This window comes from Diabrotica undecimpunctata, chromosome 7 (assembly GCF_040954645.1).
Source record: "Diabrotica undecimpunctata isolate CICGRU chromosome 7, icDiaUnde3, whole genome shotgun sequence".
NCBI lineage: Eukaryota > Metazoa > Arthropoda > Insecta > Coleoptera > Chrysomelidae > Diabrotica > Diabrotica undecimpunctata.
The window spans coordinates 13,000,822-13,024,327 of record NC_092809.1 but is presented as its reverse complement, the minus strand read 5'-3'; the positions used below and the strand labels follow the sequence as shown (position 1 = coordinate 13,024,327).

At 31.7% G+C, this 23,506-nt stretch overlaps 3 protein-coding genes across 3 annotated transcripts; all 3 read right to left on the bottom strand.

Annotated features, from left to right (window-relative positions):
- Positions 1-5,568: 5,568 nt before the first annotated feature.
- Positions 5,569-13,096, bottom strand: LOC140446277 (uncharacterized). Its single transcript, XM_072538814.1, has 3 exons — positions 12,780-13,096; positions 12,605-12,726; positions 5,569-5,920 (listed from the first exon to the last, which is right to left on the bottom strand). The coding sequence occupies exons 1-3, from the start codon at positions 12,843-12,845 to the stop codon at positions 5,569-5,571; spliced, it is 540 nt and encodes a 179-aa protein (XP_072394915.1). The 5' UTR covers positions 12,846-13,096.
- On the bottom strand, positions 6,006-11,173 carry LOC140444973 (uncharacterized). The gene is made up of 5 exons (XM_072536731.1): positions 10,928-11,173; positions 9,565-9,672; positions 8,779-9,355; positions 7,110-8,723; positions 6,006-6,922 (listed from the first exon to the last, which is right to left on the bottom strand). The coding sequence occupies exons 1-5, from the start codon at positions 10,978-10,980 to the stop codon at positions 6,830-6,832; spliced, it is 2,445 nt and encodes an 814-aa protein (XP_072392832.1). The 5' UTR covers positions 10,981-11,173; the 3' UTR covers positions 6,006-6,829.
- Positions 13,097-15,315: 2,219 nt separating the features above from the next.
- On the bottom strand, positions 15,316-15,921 carry LOC140446275 (charged multivesicular body protein 6-A-like). Its single transcript, XM_072538813.1, has one exon. The coding sequence runs from the start codon at positions 15,919-15,921 to the stop codon at positions 15,316-15,318; it is 606 nt and encodes a 201-aa protein (XP_072394914.1).
- Between the last annotated feature and the right edge of the window lie 7,585 nt (positions 15,922-23,506).

The window sequence follows — 23,506 nt, the reverse complement described above, 5'->3', positions numbered from 1 at the left end:
TGGCAATGAATTCAGCAAACTCGTCATCATTGTTCAGTTGGGTTAGTTCTTGACCTTGCTGTTGTAACCTCAAACACTCTGCTACAGGATATTCATCTTCTTCGTTTTCTACCTCGGTCTTTATCCTCCCCGCAAGACCGAAACATTTTCTGATGTTTTTTTTTATCTACGAGTTTTCCACATTATTCAGGATCCGCTTAAGTAAAACTTTTATGTAGTGAACTTTAAGGGACCTTATGATGCCCTGATCCATCGGTTGCAGAACAGATGTGTAATTTGGGAGCAAAAAAGAAGTTGAATGTTTTGACGTGACAACGTCTTAAATTAGGTTGTGGCTCGGAGTCATTCATAAAAAAGTGTAACGCCCGCTCACGTCTGTTACAGTGAGTCACCGAACGAGAGAGAGGCCCGCCGGACCGGCGAATGCCTTGCGTCTCTCTCCCACTCAAACATGATCGGTCCGCTGCGCGCGCAGCACTAGAGAATTAGGCGCGTTGAATCGGTGCGTGCTTGTGTCTCTGTCTTTCTCGAGCGTTCTTGGCGTTCAAGACACATTACAGCAGAAACACTTCCTTTCATTTCATATTTCTCCTATCATCGTCCTATCCTCAACAAAATCACTCAAATAGAAATTAGTTAAGTTTAAGTTTACATGTACAATGTTTTAGTAAACAAAATATATTTCTATAGTTAAAATTTGTGCAATTCTTATTTTCATTCAATTCCTTGTTCCTATTGTGCAATTTAATAATATTCATATCAATAAATATTCTACCGAGAAAAAGACGTTGTCACGTAAAATCTTCGCCCGTAAAACCGACTTTACAGGCAACCAATTTTTTTTAAACTATTAACTTTCGGATGGGCTGTACAATTGTCGACAATTAAAAGAATCTTTAGATGTTCCAACTCATGTCTCTTCTGAAACATCGTGGTTTTCGGGATTTCCCAATGACGACTAACTTCCTTTTTTGGGAACCGGACATGTTGGCACACGCGAGTACAGTTACCCTTTCTTTTGATAACTTACCACCTATATAACGTTCATTTTTGAATTTGAGTGTCTTATCTGGAGTAAGTCTAAAAAAAAGTCACAGCTCGTTGGCATTGAAAACATTATCGTTACTGTAATTATGTCTTATTGTAGACCATGACTTCAACCAGTTGTGGGTGACTTCTTTGGAAACACTTTTCGCTTCACCGCAAATTTTTCTACACATAATTTCGTGCCTGGCCTTAAAACGGCTCATCCACCCACTCGATGCTTTAAAATTCTCACCACCACCTAGCGCCTGCGAAAACTCTGTTGCTTTTTCTTGAAGCAGTGGTCCACGTACTAGAACATTTGCAGCCCTGTTTACGATAAACCATTTGACCATTGCAGTATCGAGTTCTTTATTAGTTGCGGCACGTAGTTTTTTCGATTTACCGAAAAAGACGAACCTGCTTCGAAAATCTTGTGTTTATTTTTGAGCATGGTAGATAAAGTGGAACTTGAAATTCCTCTTTCACGACAAACTTCTGCTTTCTTCTTACCGTTCTCAACATCTTTAAGGACGTTAATCATTTCTTCTAAAGTAAATGCTTTTTTTAGGAGTCATAGTGTGTAATCTATGTGTCTATGTAATCTACAACACAAATTTCAAGACGCGAAAACACAATCAGGGAACAAAAGATAAACATCTACGACAAAAACAACTGTGAAATGAAATTCTGGTGAAATTTGTTTCATTTGTCATGTTTTTAAGCCTCTTTACATAGTTTATTAGGTGCGAATAGTCAAACCCCTACACTGACACTTGTGAATCATAAATTGTAAATTTCCGACAACACAATATCGGTCGGTAGATTAAACAGAAGAAGTTTATTGCGGGCGGCAGTTAAAAAGGGTATTTATTTATAGCCACGGCCGGTCCAAAAACGTGAAAAAACACGTTTTTCGATCTTATTTTCTTTCGTTATAACCAAATTTGCCTCGCTATAAAGGGTTATAGTTGAATAGAAATTTCACGGGACATCTAATGTATAGTACATCCACTAATAATTTTCCAACATAAACATGTCTCATTCTGGTATCAAAGAGACCGCCTTTCAAATCAAGGTTGTCAGACATATTTCCTAAAATTCCTAAGGTTATATTTAAAAAATATTCTCTATTCCCTATTCGTTATTATTCAATTGTTAGTCAACGAACGACACTCTTAAAAAATAATATAAACATATTCTCAATATATATATATATATATATATATATATATATATATATATATATATATATATATATATATATATATATATATATATATATATATATAAATTAATTAACTAGGTACTAATATTTCCATGGACTCTTCACTAATGAATTAAAGCAACCGTGAACTTTGTATATATTACTTATATTCTAAGTAATTTTCGAATATTGGCAACATTGTAGTCTGGAGAGAATTTGAACGTTCGACGTTGCCCTGTTGGTGAATTTAGCGGTAATACTTTTATAGATATAATGATCGACTTTTAAGAAATCAGACAACTTGGAATCCAAGTTCTCAAAAACGGTTTCAAGAATTGTATTATTTTTTTCCAAATTTCATTGATTTTATACCTTACCCGGAAACATGAAAAATTGCAGATATATTAATAATGGTATTAAGGTTATATTCACTAATTTTAAACTCATGCATTATGGCAACAGCGCGAAGCGCAAAGCCGTAAATTCTAATGAACACCTGTTGTCTGGCTATGCGACACCCTAAAATATTTCCTTTTGCAGAGGCGGAGGCTTATACGGTATAGGTAATATAAGTTATAAGTAATATTATATTTTTCTAGGATGGCATTTTTTAAGATGCATCAACTTCTGTGTTATCAATAAATAATGACAATTATGTTAATGACAGCTCTGAATTAAAAAATAAAGATTTGCACGTAAAATCCCAAAGAATAGTTGTAAATATGTATGAGTGTTTGAAAAAAGAAAATATTGGGATGGCTGATAATGCAATTGTTTCGAGAATTCATGTATTAAAAAAATCGGGTATAAGACGATATATACAATTATTAAATTAGGCACAGTTACAGATCATTCCTTAAAACGAAAGCGACCAAATAAAAAATTGGGTAGGATTGACACTGCTGCAAAAGACGTTATTCAGCGAACAGTTTACAATTGATAATGCAATTGTTTCGAGAATTCATGTATTAAAAAAATCGGGTATAAGACGATATATACAATTATTAAATTAGGCACAGTTACAGATCATTCCTTAAAACGAAAGCGACCAAATAAAAAATTGGGTAGGATTGACACTGCTGCAAAAGACGTTATTCAGCGAACAGTTTACAATTTTTACAAAGAAAATAGAGTGCCTACTTTAGAACTGATTCGTGAAAAATTAAGAGATTTCCCTGAATATAATTATATATTCCGCCGAATTCAGTGATTGTTATGGATAATGCGTCGGATCATTCCCGCATATTAAATAAAATACCTAATAATAACACGAAAAAGGACGAAATTTTAAAATTTATGCAACTTAACAACATCACTGTTCCTAAAAAGATTCCAGTAAAGAAAGAATTAATTAGAATGATCAAAAGTCGGAATTTTAAAAACGAATACGTTATTGACACCATTTGCAGCAGGCACGGCCATACTCTTTTGCGATTACCCTCATACTATTGCATTTTTAATCCAATTGAAATGGTTTGGGGTACCGTAAAAAAACGATTGCGAAAATATAATCAGTCACCAACATTAAGCGCAATGGCCATTGAGAATATTCGAGAAATAATTAGTGGCATTAATAGCGATGTGTGGAAAAATTGCGAAGCTCATGTTGTAAAAATAGAAAACGAATATCCTGTTTTACCGGCAATAGCACCAATATTTATCCAACCTGGGAACGATTCGACTTCAGAAGACTCTGACGATTCTTTTCAGTCCTTCTAATTAATTTCTTTACAGCTATCGCGATGCATCTCGAACACTAGTATTCATTATTATACAGTGTGTCGCATTTAAGATGAAGACAACTCTATATATCAGCTACTAAAATACATACAGATTTGACATTTTGCACAGTCATACATGTTGATAGTGCACATTTTTTTAAGATAGTCATCTGAAATTAAAATTTTAAACGCGGCTTACTGCGAATCCACAAACAGGGTAAATTTTCGATATTTTGCTTCGCGTTAGAGAAATCGGAAAAACTTATTTGGAAAAGTTGTTCCACTTATTGTAACCGCACATACCAAATTTCATGACAAAATTCGCAATTTAAGTTTTTCAGTATTATTTGTAATCTCGATCCTAAATCTACAATTGGCTGTCTAAAGATGTTTGTGCATTAACAGTAGGCCGTGTTTAAAAATTAAATTTCAGTTGACTATCTTAATTGCTGGATAGACAATCTTTTAAAATTTTCTGACAGAATGAGCCATTATTTACAGATAATTGTAAAAAAATATTATGGTTTATGTAAAAACTAAATAATAAGTCCAATATTCTTATAAATCACTAAAATTAACAAGCTTTAATTTGAAAGAATTAATTTGTTATTTATTCGATGTTGTGAGCCCGCTCCCATTTGAAAAAAAAACTGATTCTGTCCTTTGAAGAGTCCTATTCAAAAATGCCCCGTTTAAACAAATCGAAGGTTGAAGGGTGCCGGACATTTTTGCCGGAAACAATTCAAATTCAAAAGATCACCTTTTTCTGCTACGGAAAATATTGCTCCGATTTCTCACCAAAATCAATGTTGATACTTTAGTTTAGATACTCTTGAATCTCAAAAATACTCATTTACATATTTTTGAAGCCTCGAAAATGCATATTAGGTATCGCATTTTTCGGATTTTAAATCGCCTATATCTCCAAAACTATTAACTTTTGAGAAAAATGACATAGATCTTATTTAGAGTCACCCAAAAACCTAAAAAATATTTTTTGGAGCACAAAAGGTGATATTTTGAATTTGTTTAAAAAATTGTTTAAACAATTTCTGCTCAAAAATTGAGAAATTTTCCTGAATATAATTATGTAAAAATTAATAAAAATTATATGATTTTTCTTGAAATATGCGTTTGATAACTGATCCCTTTTCTTAATTTCCACGCCAATGGTCGGCATTGGCATCAAAGAACCTCAAAAGCCGACGCTTGGCAAATTGACGATGGAAAAAGTATACCTCGTTATAAGCGAAACCTCGTAATAACCGTGTTCGTTATAGAGGGAGTATATTGTATTGCCACTTAATCCTCCCATCTTTTTCGTGGCCTTCCTTTTGGTCTTGCTCCCTGCATTTTACTATCTTCTATCCCTCATATTACTAGTAGAAAACAGCATAAATATATGAGTGCAATCAGATTCATAGCAAATGCAGTTGCCTTTCGGTTCCTAATTTAGTTTTCTGTCCATTCATTGCCTTTCTGTGTTTCTGTAGGCTTCCAGTTTATTATTTTCTCTACTTCTCCCATTATGTTTACATATCAGTACCATATGAATTGTTTCTGGCATATGTTGTCAGTCACTATTGTTTCTATAAACTACTGATAAGTAAGAAAATATCATTTATTTATATAATAATTAACAATTTCATCTATTACAATTTCTTCAGGTTGATGTGTTATAATATTAGGAAAATACATGTCATATAAAACTTTTATTCTATCTCTATAATGATCAGGTACAGTCTCTAGAGTAAGGATTAAATATACTGACTTTTTGTTTTTCTTATAACATACTACTGAACTATCCAATAGAGTGGTTGACAACAGTGCAACTAACATAGGATTATAATTTTCTTCAAATATATTTGTGTAAATATCAAAACCTGATATAAGAATAACTGTGGGAGATTTGTGCCATAAATGGATAGTGTTCAGATGATTCAACAGATCTTTGCAATCTTTGAGGTATCTAAAAAAATATAATGATAGTCATTCATGATTTTTGAAAACAATATACTTAATATAATATTGTTTCAAATAGATACAGAGGAAAGCTGTAATTCTTATGCCTATGATAATTCAAAAAGAAGATGAAATATTATTAAGGCTGTTTTAGCAGTTGAAGTACACTGCGATTTGAAATGGGCGTATCACTTACTTCTCTACACTGCTTACGTCAGACCTACGTAACTCCCTAATTTGAAATCTACAGTGTTAACTTGTTTCGATCTTTACTCAGTGGCGCCGGCCGACGGGTAGTTTAATGACAACAAATGCATTATTCTCCATTCAAATAAGTTTTGTCGGGAATACCTTTTCAGATTGATTATCGTAGATAATTTTTTAAAAAGAATTATCACATTTTTAATTTATATGTCTTAGCTAAATATAGTATTGAATAAAAATTTGTGAAACGTGACTGCAAAAAACATCGTGGTGTTTATTTATAATAAATTTAAAATAACATAAAAATATCGAAAAAATTCCAACTTGTTGTCACAAACAAATAAACAATTTCGCAGTTATAGCTTAAAAATGATCCCATGAAGTTATTTATTTGTTAGAGAAAACCGATATTAACCTAGTAAAAATTAAACAAAAAATATTTTTATTTATCTATAAAAAATTGGTACCTGCAAAACCATCATAATAGTAAATGTATTTATCTGGCAAGTATTTCGAGGCGACGCACTGTGAGGAAAAAGTTCTCGGAATGGAATATACATTATTTTAATATATTTATAGGTTGCAGTTACATAAGAAAAGTATCCAATTGATGAATAAAACACAAATCGTGGATAATTTTCTTTCTTATTTTAAAACACCCTGTTTTGTATTTTCTTCTGAAGAAGAAAGTAATCTGAAGATGCTTTTGTTTTTAACTACTTAAAATACGTGGCAACATATTTTCAATATAAAAATTTTTCAATTTTGGCAATATTTGCTTCCAAAATTCCGGCTTGGCTTCTATCTACAATTAGAAAATATTTATTAGTTGTTGTAGTTTAGTATGTGCAGGTATCAGTATTAAGTATACGATAAATAATGATACATAAATAATAATACTAGTAATCATAAAAATATTGTTTGAATATCTTAAAAATTCTGACATGAAAAAAAGGTTTCTAATACGTTTATAAACTAATATAAATACGTACCTTATCAACAATAAAACCCATAGGTGTCCAAACAATAAAGTAGCAATATTTTTTCTGAGCTATTGCTAGCTGTCCTTGAACTTGATAAAAATAATTGTCGGTGTGTTTTAATTTTAACGTATTTTCTTCGTGTGTTAGGTATTTAATTTTTTTTAATTTAACAGCCTCTTCTGGGGTCAACTTACAAGCCGAATAGGGGCATTTTACTTCTACGATATGATCGTCATCAATAATGCCATCCGGACTCGCTGCAAGAAACGGATTTTCTGCAGAAATGAATAATCCACATTCGCGTACTTTTAAATTATATTTTGCTTCAAATTCCAGTTTTGCAATTGCCTCATGATCTTGTCCCCACCTTGTAGCAGCAGATCCGTGAAAATCTGAAAACAATATTTTTTTTGTGGTGTTTGCAGGATTTGTAGATTTCCTCAATTTGCATACAATTCCAAAATTAGAGGCTGTTAAACGATTATGCCTGTATTCTTTCCACAAAAAATTTGTAGATTGACCCCTGGTAGATTGTTCTATTTTTGCAATCTCCTCATTACTTTTTTGTAAGGATTCCAAAAAACTCTCTTTCTCGCTTGTTGGTATTTCTATATCTAATGCACCGTAATTTTTATCAGCAGGTGCAATTTTTCTTTTTTTCTTTATTACTGGGTGTAATTCTCTACGCAGTCTTCTTTTGTTCCTTACTCTTTTGATTTGATCGATGTATTTGTTTGTATATTTTCCTGGACTTTTCATGGTCATTTTCTTATGTAGGTCACTAAAGTAATGTTCTCTTTCATTGAATGATATCGCTGCAGCTTTACACCGTGTATCGTAGCTACCTCTCAAAACAAAATTAATTCTTTTACCCCCAACAAACTTTGAAATCACAGAGTTATATGTTTCTGCTGCATTATTATTCATATTCAACAATAAGCTATGAGTATGTTGAATTAGTCTGTTCCCACACGAGAGAATGTCATTCAATAATCCGCATTCTTCTAATTTGATAACAAAGTTTATTTCGTTTTCTTTGGATCCTTTACAAAAATATTGATCGCAGTTTGTATGTTGTCCAAAGACATGGTACGGACAATTTTTTATGTCTTTTATTAGGTTTTTCATTTGAATTTCTATATTATTTGTTTCATTTCTTCTGTAGGCTATCGCTGTTTTGATTCCTAGTCTTAATCTTAGTATATTACTAGACAAACGTTTTCTTAGTTCTGGCGCCACAGGTTTCATTTTAGTTGAATTTTTTTTTGCTGCCAAATCTCTTAATCTACTGCAATAATTGCGTAAAAGGTGATTTATGCATTCAATTTTTTTTATTAAAATATTTGGACCATATGGTTTTTTAATGCATAATGAATTATATACACTACTATCTCCATCGCCCACTAACTGTATGTATTTTAATCGATGCATCTCCACACTTCTTTTAAAACCTTCAACTATTATATCAGTTTCCATGGACGTGGATGATCCTTCCCAATTTTTAGAACATGTATGGGATTTAACTGTTTCATTTTTTGTTGCAGCTCTCGCGCATATAATACAGTATTTATTTCTTGTAGCAACAAATAAAATCTTTCCAGTTTTGGCACCGACTATGCAAGCCTAAAAAACAAAATATATAGAAAGATTGTCTATCTTGTCAATACAACACACTTACTACACCTGAAGAAGCATCATAGTTTACTTTATACGATCTTTTGGACCAAGCACCATCAGCTATAACGGTTATTAACCCATTTCCGTCGGAATCTACTTCACCAATTTCTTTGGCTAAAGCTAATTCCTCCCGTCCAGCCCCTTCTATGGAATCACAAAGTGTTTGGCAGATGATATCTGCAACTGTCTCCGTATGTTTTGCATACTGCCTGTAGGACATCACAGGTATATTTAATGCAGCGTGTTGCTGCTGTATGTCTGAATAACCAGACCCTGTGGATATAGTAGCCATCACTTGTGCTACATTCAAGTTCATTGAATTGTTACCAGAATTTTCTGTTGCTATCTCCTTTTCAATATTGCACATTTTACATTTAAAAGTCAATGTACTTATCAGTCCGTCCATTTTTTCTTTGATAATCTCCATATAAGAAAAGTTGCATGAAAATGGAGAATGATCATTCAAACCTTGAATCGATTTAATGAAAAAGTTCATGTCCACTATTCTTCTACCTTCTACCGAAAAATATGGTTTTTGCTGAGATGCAATTTCAATTGACTGAGAATGAGAGCTGTCACTAGAAATAACGATAAAATTTAAAGTATTTTCTGCAAATGATATTATTGGTTATTATTATTATTTAAGAGTAAAACCTTGGTAATGTTTTGACCATAAACAAATAATATGTAAGGTCATGAACACTGTATTTACTTACTTTACTAAGTATTCAATACTATTACCAATTAGGTATCATAAAATATAGTCATTTGTAAAAGGGTTACTTACGAATCGACACTACAACTAGGTAAAGTAGATGTTTCTGCTAATCCTTGATGGAAGGAACTATTTGATAAAGAACTTTTGTTTAAAGTAACTTTTTTGATTTTTAAGTTTCTAAAAATATGAGAAAGAAACAAAATTATTGTAGGAAAAAGATATGAACTTACTGAAAATGAACTATTATAATATTTTTAAAATAAAACGAACAACGGGTGTTTGTGAAGAACGTAATCAACGCTATATATATATATATATATATATATATATATATATATATATATATATATATATATATATATATATATATATATATATATATATATATATATATATATATATATGTATATATATATATATATATATGTATATATATATATATATATATATGTATATATATATATATATATATATATATATATATATATATATATATATAAATATAAAATTAGTATTTCTTGGGTTTAGGTTCAATAAAATATATATTATTTGTGGAACTAGATTTTATTTTCCATAGCAATCAACGTTTCGGCAGGAAATCCTTGCCTTTGTCAAGATTCTATGTATAATGTACATGTATAAGAACAAACAGTTATTGTAAAATATGTATATATTGACTTACCAAAACGTAAAACGGGACACAGACATTAATGAACTGACAAATAAAAGTTGATATCTGATATCTCATGGTTTACTGTCATTAGTATATAATTATTTTTATTTGAGCGTATCATTGATGTTTTCAAAAAAGGTAAAATGGAGATATGTTATGACTTTAAGAGCTTTTTATGGTGTTATATTTATTATTATTTAAATCAGATTGAAATATATTTTATTTAGGTTTTGTGTATCTTTTTTGTCTTATTTGAACATCAATGATACGCTCATATAAAAATAATTATATACTAACGACAGTAAACCATGATTAATAGGGAACGTTTTTTCTTGTGTAGGGATTTTTTCTTAAATGTAACTTGATCTTTTGTGTATAATCTTTGGTTTACGACTTGAATGGTTTACGATGAAATGCTTTGAAATATCTACCATATGATGTGTACGCTCAAATTTACCATTCCTTCTTCACATCTCAAGGAATAAACATGCATTTTGTGAATTTTGAAATATAACGTGTATTGTGAAAATAATATGTTAGAAGTGTAATGTTTTAATAAATAAAGAGTGTATTGAAAACCTCAAGTGGCCGAAACGTCTAAGCAAAATAAAGTGTTTTATTAAAAAGACCGACAAACTTAAAAAATAAAAATTTATATATATGACGAACAAAATTGACTACGTAAAAAAGGTACATATAAGTCAAGTTAAATAAAAGCTTTTAAAAACGGTTGTAAATATATAAATAATAAATACTTACTGTAGTGCAATTGCTCTCCTTTTCCTTGTCCTAGGACGTTTACTGGGACTCATTTCTTATCTTGCCACTGATAACTTATATCAGTAAACTAATGTAATACTTAAAAATACGCGTAAACTAAAGAACTTATAACTTATACCACTAAACTAATAATATATTACTTAACATACCCGTAAACTAAAGAATTTCAATGTTTTCAAAATAACTAAGAATATTGTAAACTGTAAATACTAAGCAAGTTGATGAAAAAAAATACAAGAATGAATAACTGATAATGGATTCTAATTTAAGCGAACTAACTGACCGTACGTTCATGAGATTTGACGTCACGAAGGCGATAACGATGAAACTATGCGACAATGATGAGTAACACGTTTCACTATTAGATTTCAGTATATTTTAGCAATTTTCTTCAAAGTTGGAACACGCTTTTCTCGATTATTACTGGACACAGAAAGGTGAAAAAAAAAACCAACGATTACAGAAAAAAAAACTCTTTCAAGTGATGGGCGTAAAAAGTTTGGTTATAATAGAACGTTAAACAGTCTAATCCAATTTTTCAACAGAAGTTTCAAAAAAATAAAAAAAGTAAGACCATCAATTTGAAGGCAACATAATTTCGAATAACGTGTCCAAATTTCGAGAAATTTCGTCGGTAAATAACAGAGAAAACACTGTCCCTAGGTTTTGGTGCACCGATAAAACAGCCTTAAAAAGGAAAGAAATATTTTGATACATTTCACACATAAAGCTAAAATTAAAAATAAATATTTAAGATAATAAAATATCACGGGATATTTTTAAAATCTTAACTGCATTGAGCCAGAAACATTACTAAACTGCTGTATATTCAACTTTATGATTCCAAGTATAATTCAGTTTCAATAGATTCTTTGATCAGAAAAATATACAATGCTATCCCTAATACGATATGGATGGATAATTAATATACAAGGTCACTCACTTCTTGTCTATGGGCCCATCTAAACCCCTAGACAAACAATACTGGACCACAGATAATGTGTTGTCACTTTTAGCTAAACAAAGGGAAGAAATATAAACTTACAATTGGATTTAATATATTTTATATCGTTATATTTGTAATGCATTTTTTTGTATTATTCTTAGGTTTCTATTAAATGCATTTATACCCTTGCACAGACAAGTAATCTTGTCACTGTGTGTGTCACTACTTCAGTTTTATGGAATAAAGCAAAATACCCCACAGTATTATCCATGGTGTGCAATTTCTTGGGAAAATAGAAATAATCCTGTAAAATAATACATAAAAGCAATTTTTTGCCCAATATTTGTTAGTGAGACCTATATTGCCCAGGTTACGGATATTTAAAAATAATTTCTGATCTGAAGATGAGGTTCAACAGCTTCTACATATAGTAATTGTAGAGTAGTAATGTTTTTTAAACTTTACTTTTTGCTTGGAAGATTCTTGGATCTGAAGCGGAAGCATAAAGTGGTACCAAAATCTGGGATTAGAAAAGAGTTAAAGAACACAGAATCAGCACGTTTTGTGTAGGTATGGATGTAAGAAGGTATACATTAGTAAGAAAAAGAGTTATAGGGTGTCCAAGACAACTATAATACAATATACATACTTCTTCCAATTCCACTATTGTAATTTCCCAATTACAAAAGATGGAAGAAGAAAATACTTACATAAAAGTAATTAGCTGTAATATTTCTCTGTCTGGGGGAACAATATTAGCAGGAATACTATCCAGAACGGAAGGAGAAATAAACCAAACATTCAATCCTTTTTCTGCAAAGTGTATAGCTACCTAGAAAAAAACTTATTAATTAAAAATCATTTGGACATATTTGCTATTTTTACTTTAAATAAAATAAAATTAATATTATTATTTATAAGAAGAGTTGGGTAAACATTATTAGGAATCATTTTTAAACATTTTGTTTATATTTTGAACTTTTAAACTTCTGTCAGTGTCAGGCCAGCGCAGCATAAATGTCAGAATCAAAAGAGTTTGACACATTTTTCTGCCAAATATAATTTTATGACCAATAAATCTCTTTGTTTTTCATATTTAAGCGTAATTTGAATTATAATATTTTAATAAATTAAATAAACATCCACACACACTCTCCTTCAAGATCGTGTTAATAATAGTATTAGATTATGGATAATCATTGGCTAATTATTTAATTTCAGCTATACCCCTTCTTTTATAGTTTTTAAATCCGGTGACGGGTCTAGAGACACAGCTTCGATGTAAACAAAAAGTGAAAAGGTGAGAGATACGAGATACGAAACATGCACCGTGCAGTGCAATTGTGCACTATTTAAAATCAGTGGACCCGATCGGGAAACCGTTTTCTGTACTTAATTAAATAAAAAAGCCTGATGAAACGTACAAAATGTTCTCAGAAAGTTTCGTGTTAAAATAATAAATATTCATTCATAAAGTGTTATTGTAGATAATGATCTAAATACTGAAGATAACCTGTTACTGAGAGGTAAGTTTTTAAAACTTATTTTCTGTTTTTAAATCTTTTGGGTTTGTATATCGCTGGAACACATATTTTTTATCTCAAGCCTGGTAACCTGGTAATTTAAAAAATATAACAGGAAATGCTGTTTTAATACTTCAAGTAGACCATTCACCTTCTGACCTTCTTTGTCAGAATTACTTTTTATGTTAGTGTTTAAAATGAACAGGTAGGTGATTTGTTCTGCAATAGAGCATATTACTTAAGACTTAGATTTTATCAACTTCAACTCATAGTATTGTAGTGGTGTTATTTTTTCCTCTAGTAGTTTTCCCCTTTCCCTGTTTGTGTTTTGTTACAATGCAGTTGACCTACTATTGCAGTGTTTACAAAAAGACAACTATAAGTACAGATTTTGATTGGGATATACTACGTTTATAATCATTGATACTACTTTAGGAATATTTGCAGTTTTTGGAAAAAAAAATATTGGAAAAAAATGCTCCTAATATTATTTTTAAATCTCAATAATAAAAATAACAAATATATAGTTTGATTTACATCTAATTAGAATGATAGAGAAAAATATTTTGAATTTTAATTCTATAGAACTACAGATACAGAAAATTATATATAAATATAATGTTAATTTATTATTTAAAACAAACCAGTTTTTTATGTTTGGTGATCAACATTATTATTAATATTGATGTAATTATACTCAAACATTTCTGGCTATTAAGTATCATATTTATTTATTTTAAAATTGTACTGTAATCGACTGTTTTTTTTTCTTAATGCAGTGTAATATAACGCTGCCTAATATTTAGCTACTTAATGCTAATGCTAATATTAAAAGTTTGTGGTAAAGCTTCTGCATTTGAAGGCTATATGTTTTTTAAAATTTATTCCAACTAATTTTTATAAATAAATACAAAAATTTAGGAATAAACTATCATAATATTCAAAATTTTATAACCAAAATATTTAAATGTGTACTTATCTAGAATATTAATCAGACATACTATACCAAGAACATAACAGAGTAGGTATATGTTAAGTACTTGCTAGTGGCATTTAAAATGTGTGTATGGTTTTTGTGGATAACTGGATCAATTAATTTAGATTACCATCAAACAATCCCCATCTTTTACATATTTATTTCAGTTGTAAATATCTGAATTGCAAATCTATTTTGATTTTAAGTAAAGATTAACATATTTAAATATCAACTAAATATAAAATATTAGTGACTGCATTTTATTTATAATTATCTATAAGTTGAAGTAAAATATTTGTTTATGTACACTATAATATATAGTTTTGTCTTTCTTTTTCCCTTTTCTATTTATGTGTCTCCAGTGCATGATACCACTGTTGCATATGGTATACATGTGAGCCACTTAGTTCCTCCACTATATACAATTGACTATTAAAAAAACCCAATACAGTTCAGAGAATCAGAGAAAATAAAATGAATCTTGATATAACACAATTACACAGAACCATTTATAGGTACTTGGTACTTATATTTACATGTAATCTACAGTCAACATTCTGCTTTAATAACACAACACAATTTCTAGGTCTCTCTGGAAAGAAGTGCTGACCTCTTGGGGAAATTTCAAGAGGTCATTTTTATGAAAAAAGTACATTTTTGTTTTTTTAGAGTTAAAGGTAAGGCCACAGTAGGTTCAAAACTTGCATAAACAATGAAATTTCCTTTGCAAAGTTCTGAAAAGTTGATAGTCCAAACATATGATGATGTGAATGTTATGAGTGGTTCTCGCTATGCTGAAAATATATCGTATGCATATTTCATACATTGTTATACCCAAGCAGCTAAAGCCCAGTATGCAGAAAGGTGCATCAAAAAATACAAAAGTAAATATATGTGTGATTCAGTAAAAGATATATTTTTTTTATTCATCGTTATTCATCGACTTTTCTTTTATTTCTTTTTTCTTTTTAATGTGGATTTTATCTTCAGATGTATCTCTTTCAATTTCTGTTACAGGCACTACAGGCATCTGTTGAGCAATTATTTCTGCCAATTCCAATTCTATAGCTTCTTCATCTTCCTCTATTAAATGCCTACTGATGTACTTATTAATTTCATTTTGTGTCTGTATTCCTTGCTTTGTTTCATTTAATATATTTTCAATAGTGTTAATATCAAACACTTCATTAATACTTGTGAGAATTTCGTTAGCAGCTACCAGACTATCCATTACTTCTGCCTCAATTCTGGCATATTCTATATCATTCACCATTTGTTCAATATTATATATTAATCCGTCAATTTTGTTTATTAGTTGCTCTTTAAAAACCTTCTTTTTTATTAATATTCTTAACTTTTCTGTGTTACCTTGGACTATCAGTTGCTTTATCTCATTTTGATGAACTAATGATGCTTTAATCATTCTTTGGTATTTGTGTAACATGTCTCTTTTCTGTTTTAACTTAAGAATAGTTCTATCTTGATCAGTGATTTGTGTATTTTTTCTTTTACTACATGGTAAGCCCATATTACAGAAACAATAATTATGACACCTCATTGCACTTAAAATGCTTAATATTTTTTGAGGAAGCAAGGAAACATGAAAAATCATAAATTTAAATACATTTTGTCAATGTCATTGTATATTGTACACTGACAACTTGGAATTTTTGGAATGAAAATACCTAAAATCACTTTAAAATCTCTATGGTCTTAAGAGGTACAATAAAGAGTTAAGATTTTACTATGTGATTTACTGTAGTACTGTAGTACATACTTACATAAGAAGTATTTTAAATTAAACAAAAATAATTGTATGCCGTTTGTATCTAGTTATTTTGAGTAATCTAGACTGATACTAAAAATAGGACTAAATTAATATATCAGCTACCAAATAACTGAATACTAAACAGCAAATTGGCTAGGATTATGTTCATTTATTAAAAGTTTTTGTAGAAATGCTAAAAGTATAGTAAACTTTCAAAATTGTAGGCAATAAGTTCTCAGAAATGAGAATGTGTTAAAATGCATGCTGCTATTTTATATATACTTTATTCATTCAGATAAGTCCCAAGTGACAAGACCACAAGAATTAATTTGTGTTATGTTGGTCAAATTTTGGCTCAGGCTTGGATAAGAAAGGAAGCTACTATACAACCAAGCGCAAGTGATCACAGTCCATATTACTTGTAATGTCAAAAACTATTGACATGCAATGAATCTTTTCCTATTTATTAAATAAAAACTTCTAATACTCCAGTAGTTAGAGACGAAAATGCCACTAAACCACTAAAAATCATACGAACAAAATTGCAAAAAAGTTTACCACTTTTACCCCCGCTCTTCCCCCTAAAACCCTCCTCGTACTGGGGTAAAAACGCAAAAAAATCGATTTACCAAGAGTCAGTACGCCCTAGAAAAAAATATTTCAAATAAAAAATGTAGCTGGGATAATTTTAAACAAAAATATTTATAAGCACTTTTTGTGTAGAATAAACCGTTTTCTTATAAACAACGCTTGAAGGGACCGTCGATTTTGAATGTCATTTACGATCGAAATAAATGTTCAATAAAATACAAAAACTGCATACGAAAGCTGCACTCTTTACTTTTAAAACTCATCTTGATTTTTGTCGATAGGAGACTTGGATCAAAATATATCGATTTTTTACCGTCGAGCTGATAAAATTTTCATTGGTCATTGATTTCGCGCACGTACTGACATTTAAAATCGACGGTCGCTTTAAGCGTTGTTTCTAAGAGAACGGTTCATTCTACACAAAAAGTGCTAATAAACATTTTTGTTCAAAATTATCTTATCTACATTTTTTATTTGAAACATTTCTTTCTACGTCGTACAGATTTTGTAAATCGATTTTTTTGCGTATTTACCCCCTTACGATTTAGGTTTTAGAGGGAAGCCTGTGAGTTAAAGTGATAAACTTTTTTGCATCTTTTTTGTATTCCTGCAGGCGTCAAATCTCTGACGACTGGACTCTAATAATATTTAAATCTTGGCAATGAAACAATTTTTAAAATAGCTTTAGAACAATATTAAAGAATATTACTCAAAAAATGAAAATGGCACACTTTTTGAAATTTTACTTCATAAAGAAAAATGGCGCTGGCAAAATTTGAAATATCTCGGCTTATATGGCACGTCTTCTTCTTTTCATTGCGCCCTCTCCTTTCGAAGGTTGGCGATCCAAATGGCAATTGTAGTTTTGGAAACTGCTGCGCAAAAGATCTCTGCGGATGAGCGGTCGAACCATCTCCTCAGGTCTTTCAGCCACGAGTTCTGGCGTCTTCCTTCTGATCTTTTGCCCTGTACTTTTCCTTCCAGTATAACTTGAAGTAATTCATATTTTTCGCCTCTCAACACATGACCTAAATATTGCATTTTCCTCTCTTTGATTATTCTTAGTAATTCTTTTTGTTTACACATGCGACGAAGTACCTCAACATTAGTAACTCTTTGTACCCATGGAATCCTCAACATTCGTCTGTATATATACATCTCAAAGGCATCTGTTCTTTTTTCTATTTCAGAGTCCATTGTCCAACTTTCACAGCCATACAGTAAGACAGAAAAAACGTAACATCTGATCATTCGCATTCGAAGCTGTAGACTAAGGTCTGATCTTGTAAAAAATGTTTTCATGCTCATGAATGTTTTCCTTGCTTGTTCGATTCTTGATAGGATTTCTTTTTTTTTGGATTACACTGAGTATTGATATTTGTTCCCAAATATTTTATGGAATTTACCTGTTCTATTATTTGACCCTTGGCATACACCTGTACGTTTATTGGTGTCTTTGAAAATACTAAAGTTTTAGTTTTGGAAACGTTTAGATGTAAAGCGAACATTTCGCTGTGGTGAACTACCGCATTTATTATATTTTGTAGTTCTTGTGCGTTGCTTGCTATTAAGACTTTATCATCAGCATATCTGATTCTATGCTGTTGTCTATGCTGATTCCGTTAATCTTAATTCCGCCTTGGACCTCGTCTAATGCTTCTCTGAATATAGACTCCGAATATAAATTAAAGAGTAGCGGTGATAAGACGCAACCCTGTCTCACTCCTCGTCGGATTTGTATGTCTTCGGATGTTGTGTGCTCTATTTCAATTGTTGCCGTTTGGTGCCAGTATAGTTCTGAGATAATTCGCAAGTCTTGTTCGTCAACTCCAGTTGATCTCAGAATTTCGATCATCTTTTGATGGTTAACGCAGTCAAATGCTTTTCGATAGTCAATAAAACATACATGCATATACATCTACATTCATGTCTCTGCATCGTTGCGTTAACACATTTAAAGCAAAAAGAGCTTCTCGTGTTCCCAATCCGTTTCGAAATCCGAATTGAGTGTCACTCATCTGGAACTCGCACTTCTTGTAAATTCGTGTATGGATAATTCTGAGAAAAGTTTTAAGGACATGAGACATCAAGCTTAATATTCGATAATCATCGCATTGTGAGGAATTCGATTTTTTTGGTAATGCTACGAATGTTGATTTTAGTCAGTCTGTTGGTATTTTACCTGTGTCATATATCTTATATTGAATAGTGCTGTTATTAAATCTAGGCTTTTACTTTCGTTATCTGCAATTAGTTTAAGTACTTCATTTTTTTTAAACTGGGATAGCTCAAAAAAATAATAAGAATTGTCACTAGAGTAATCCCTCTTCAACCGCGGGGCTTGCGTTCCGAGGAGAAAGGCGCTGTTGGTGAAACCGTGGTTGGCGAGGGATCCACGATCCAAAGAAAAATATGAAATATAATCCCTAATAATAATAATTAGGATACGTTTATTAGTTTATATGTAGATATACGATGAAATAATAAAATAAGCAGATAGATAGTCATATTTAATAAAAATGTGTACCTATGTGTACGTACATATTACGAATATGCAGATTTAGAATATGCAGAATAAAATGCAGATATCGAGCACAGTTTATTTATTAAATCTTGTTCAGCAAGATTTAATAAATAAATTGTGCTCGATATCTGCCTTTTATTTGATTAAAATTCATTTATTCGAGCATTCAACCTTATATCACTTTAAAATAATAATTATTAATTATTCTGAATTATTCAATCCTAAAAAAATAATAAATTAACGTCGCCGCTGGAATTTCCAGAATTTCCCACCAATCTTATGCCATGAATCACCTCTTCAATTAATTGTTTGACTCTATTGTATAGTGTAACAATTCTTTTAAATGTAGGTACTTAAAAAGCCAAAATAGATATTTCCATCAGAACTAGTAAGACTACATGTGAAAAATATTTACATTTTTTTTTTCAAAAATTCCTAAACAACATTCAATAAAATTTTTCAGATTAACTTCGATGTCGGGGTAAAAGTGCAAATAAATAAATTCTTTATTTGGATGACTGTGATTGTTTGCACAATAATAGTGTTAATATTTCCACTGTATGATACTAAACGTTTACTTTACGGCACATTTATTAGATTGAGAAACATTTTAATGTTCTATTGTGGAGTTTATCTACAATATAATCTGTAACAATAATTCGATATAGATATTTTTTATTCATTTAAGCGAAGAATTGTTCATGACAAAAATAGGTTTATTTAATTTTGTAATTTTTCTATTATCGACATTATTGTTAATCAAATTAACATGTCGCCGTTAATCATAATTTCATGATCTACTCTACTCCTTAAGTGTATACTTATCAGTGACGTACATAAATTATTAGCGAGGGGTTTCTCACTTCGCAGAACGTTGATGTGGAGACAAACTCGAATACTCATATCTGTATAGCAATCATTGTTCTTATTATAAGGTCCACGTCCACATATCTTGTACTCAGTATAGTATATATGTCAAAAACTGATCAAACAGTCATATATAATCTTCATCCTATGGTGCTATTGCAGATTAATAAATATATTTGTTTCCACAATACCTTCTGCCCAATTCCTTCTAATTTTTCGCATATCTAGTATTTATGCAATATATCGAGTTAAGTTTATAACTTTAAGTGTACAGTTAATCGTCTATCTAAGTGTGAAAATATGATACCGCATATTTAAAAACGTTCATATTTCAATCTAGAGTGTACAGTTCCTATCTGTAATTATGTAAGTCGTAACTTCCACCTATCTCAATTGTAAGTACGTTGAAGTTACAATAAAGTGAAAAGTACTATATGTCTTTCGTTTTGGGGAAAATGTCAATCTAACCCTCATTTGGCCTACTGCGGTGGAAGCCGAATCCCACATAGCCAGGGTAGGAAAGAAAGTTGGTAAATTGTCTCGAATGTGACCGGCAGTATATAGAGCAAACATCGCAGTGGTTAAAACAAAAGATAACGCAGCACAAAAGTGATTGCAAAACAGAGAAACGTACTTGTGCAGTAGCACACCATTTCAACACAACAGGCCATACATTTAATTTAGCAGATGTCAAGATCTTGGATATAGAAAATAATTAGGTATAAAAAAGACGATTTCTCGAAATATACCACATAAACAAAAACAAAAAGTCATTTAATTAAAAGACATGCATTTGCAACTTAAGCGACATGTACTGTAATATTTTAAAATTCGGATAAACGAAAATTATCTAACATCTATATATATATATTGTCTCTCCATCGCATTCGTGAACGTCCTAAGGGCCTTCTTCCTGTGGGGGCTTCCTCCCATATTAACTTGGCAAGACGGTTATTAGGAAGTCTATGGATATGGCCAGCCGTCTTAGACGTTGGGATTTAATCCCTTGGACTATATCGCTCGCTCTATACATCTGCTTGACCTCAGCATTTGTTCTCATTCGGTATTGGTTGCTATTAATGTCGTGATAAGGCCCAAATATTCTTCTGAGGATTTTCCTCTCAAAACATCTAAGTTTTCTTTCAGTTTCTTTGGTCAGGGTCCACGTCTCACACCCATACATGAGCACCAGTCTAATCATCGTTTTATATATTCTAATCTTTGATGTTCGTGGAGGCTGTACATACATCTGTTTGCTGCCTGAATTCTTCCTTTAATCTCTTCCGCGATATCGTTATCTGCAGTTATTGTTGCTCCGAGATATTTAAAACTCTCCACTCTTTCAAAGTTATATGGGTCTATTGTAACAATGTGTAATTTGTTTCATAAAATAAAATAGAATATGTCGTAAGTTACAAACGACATTAAGAATATCGCTGTAATAATATTACTGCTAGACAAGTAAATGTCATTGTATACTGGGTGTTACAATCATACTGTGTTTTTTCTCAAAGTTCAGAATGCCCTATGAAATATTCTAGCAGTTATAAAATGTTGAAATTAAAACTTAATTGTAGCCTTAGGCTGTCTTAACATTTTGTTTTTTGATTCATTCGCTTATTTTCGACAATAAAACAGATGTATACTTTTATAATACAAAACGTTTTAATTAGCATAACGTAAGTACACGTTATAACATCATTAAAGTAACAAAAATAAATCAATACAATACGCGTCAGTAACTCGTGTTTCCGCCTCTACTTCTAATGACGGCTTCACACCGACGAAACATACTCGAAATGAGGTTTGCTATTTGGTCTTGATCAATATAATTCCAAATCTCGAGAGCTAATGTTTCTACCTCTTGTAAGGTTCTAGGAGGTGGTAAACGCTGTCGTAGTCTTTTGTCAATTCTGTCCCACAAACGTTCGATCGGGTTAAGATCTGGACCATGCGGTGGCCAATTCAAAATCCGAAGATTTACCTATTGTAATTAGTGTAATATGTGTATTAGCAAAAAAATGGTACCAATATAAGAAGCGAAAGGTGCAACATGCTCAAATAAGATATTGGTTATGTACTTTTCATTGTTTAAAGAAATTCCACGTAAAGGAACAAGATCTATCACCTATGTTAAAGAAATTCCTTCCCAAACCATTATAGACCCTCCATTAACTAAAGTCCTTCTACGTATATTGCACTGGGGACTGGGTATAACGCTCATTTGGTTGTCGGATTACTCTTAAACGTCGATTGGAAATATAGAGTTAAAATCTGGATTTATCTGTAAACAGAACGTTTTCCTGTCGTCATTATTCCAGTGTACGTGTGTTCTGGCAAATTGCAATCTAACTCTGAGGTGGTTAATGCTGGGCTTGTAGCTGGTATTCGAATACCCAAGACATGTTCTACAAGACGTCTCCTTACGGTATCAACGCTGGATTGGATATTAAGAACTGTACTAAGTTCCGTTAGATTTCTTGACGTGGTAAATCGTTCTCTTAAAGCGCATAATCCAGTAAAACGGTCTTGAGCGACTGTAGTAACTCGAGGTCTACCTTGTTCGAGACGTCTGCTGTAGTCGTCCATTTCTCTAAAGCGTTGAACATTCCGGAAAATTGATGTATGTGAAACTCACAACCTCCGACCGATAACATGGTAGCTAAGTCCTTCGCTATGTAAGGTCCCTGCTTGAACATAATCATCGCGGGTCAAATTTCTTGTAGCGAGTTGCATTTCCACCAAACAACAAAAAAAGTCTGTATGTGCGTTGACCGAGACACAGAAGTTAACAAGGGACCAACGAATTTCGTTCTCAATTTCCAAATTGCATCATTTTGTCTACAGCGTTGATGCTCCCGGCAGTTTTCGAGCTAGTGAATACATTCTTCTTCTTCTTCTTAAAGTGCCTATCCGTTCCGGATGTTGGCGATCATCACGGCTATCTTTACTTTATTTATTGCAGCGCGGAACAGTTCAGTGGTAGTCGTGTTATACCACTTTCCCAAGTTTTGAAGCCAGGAAATGCGTCTTCTTCCCGGTCCTCTCTTACCATTCACTTTCCCTTGGAGAATCAGCTGGAGAAGGCCGTAACGTTCTGGATTTCTCATTACATGTCCTAGATATTCCAACTTTTTAGTTTTGACGGTCATGAGAATTTCACATTCTCTCCCCATTCTACGCAGGACCTCCACATTAGTAACTCTGTCAACCCAGGATATACGTAAGATGCGCCTATAACACCACATCTCGAAAGCTTCGAGCCGATTCATAGATGCAACAGTCAGTGTCCATGCTTCCATTCCGTAGAGCAGAACTGTGAATATGTAGCAGTTCAATAGACGGCATTTTGTTTTTAATGAT

Bases quoted from the DNA above. Each gene is read 5' to 3' on its own strand.
- LOC140444973 (XM_072536731.1), bottom strand. From the start codon at position 10,980: ATGAGTCCCAGTAAACGTCCTAGGACAAGGAAAAGGAGAGCAATTGCA. The intron at 9,356-9,564 runs GTAAGTAACCCT...CGTTATTTCTAG, and splicing joins CCTAGTTGTAGTGTCGATTC to TGACAGCTCTCATTCTCAGT. The intron at 8,724-8,778 runs GTAAGTGTGTTG...TTTGTTTTTTAG, and splicing joins ATGATGCTTCTTCAGGTGTA to GCTTGCATAGTCGGTGCCAA.
- LOC140446277 (XM_072538814.1), bottom strand. From the start codon at position 12,845: ATGATTCCTAATAATGTTTACCCAACTCTTCTTATAAATAATAATATT. The intron at 12,727-12,779 runs GTAAAAATAGCA...GTTTTTTTCTAG, and splicing joins TTAATTTTATTTTATTTAAA to GTAGCTATACACTTTGCAGA. The intron at 5,921-12,604 runs GTAAGTATTTTC...ATATTTTTTTAG, and splicing joins TTACAGCTAATTACTTTTAT to ATACCTCAAAGATTGCAAAG.
- LOC140446275 (XM_072538813.1), bottom strand. From the start codon at position 15,921: ATGGGCTTACCATGTAGTAAAAGAAAAAATACACAAATCACTGATCAA.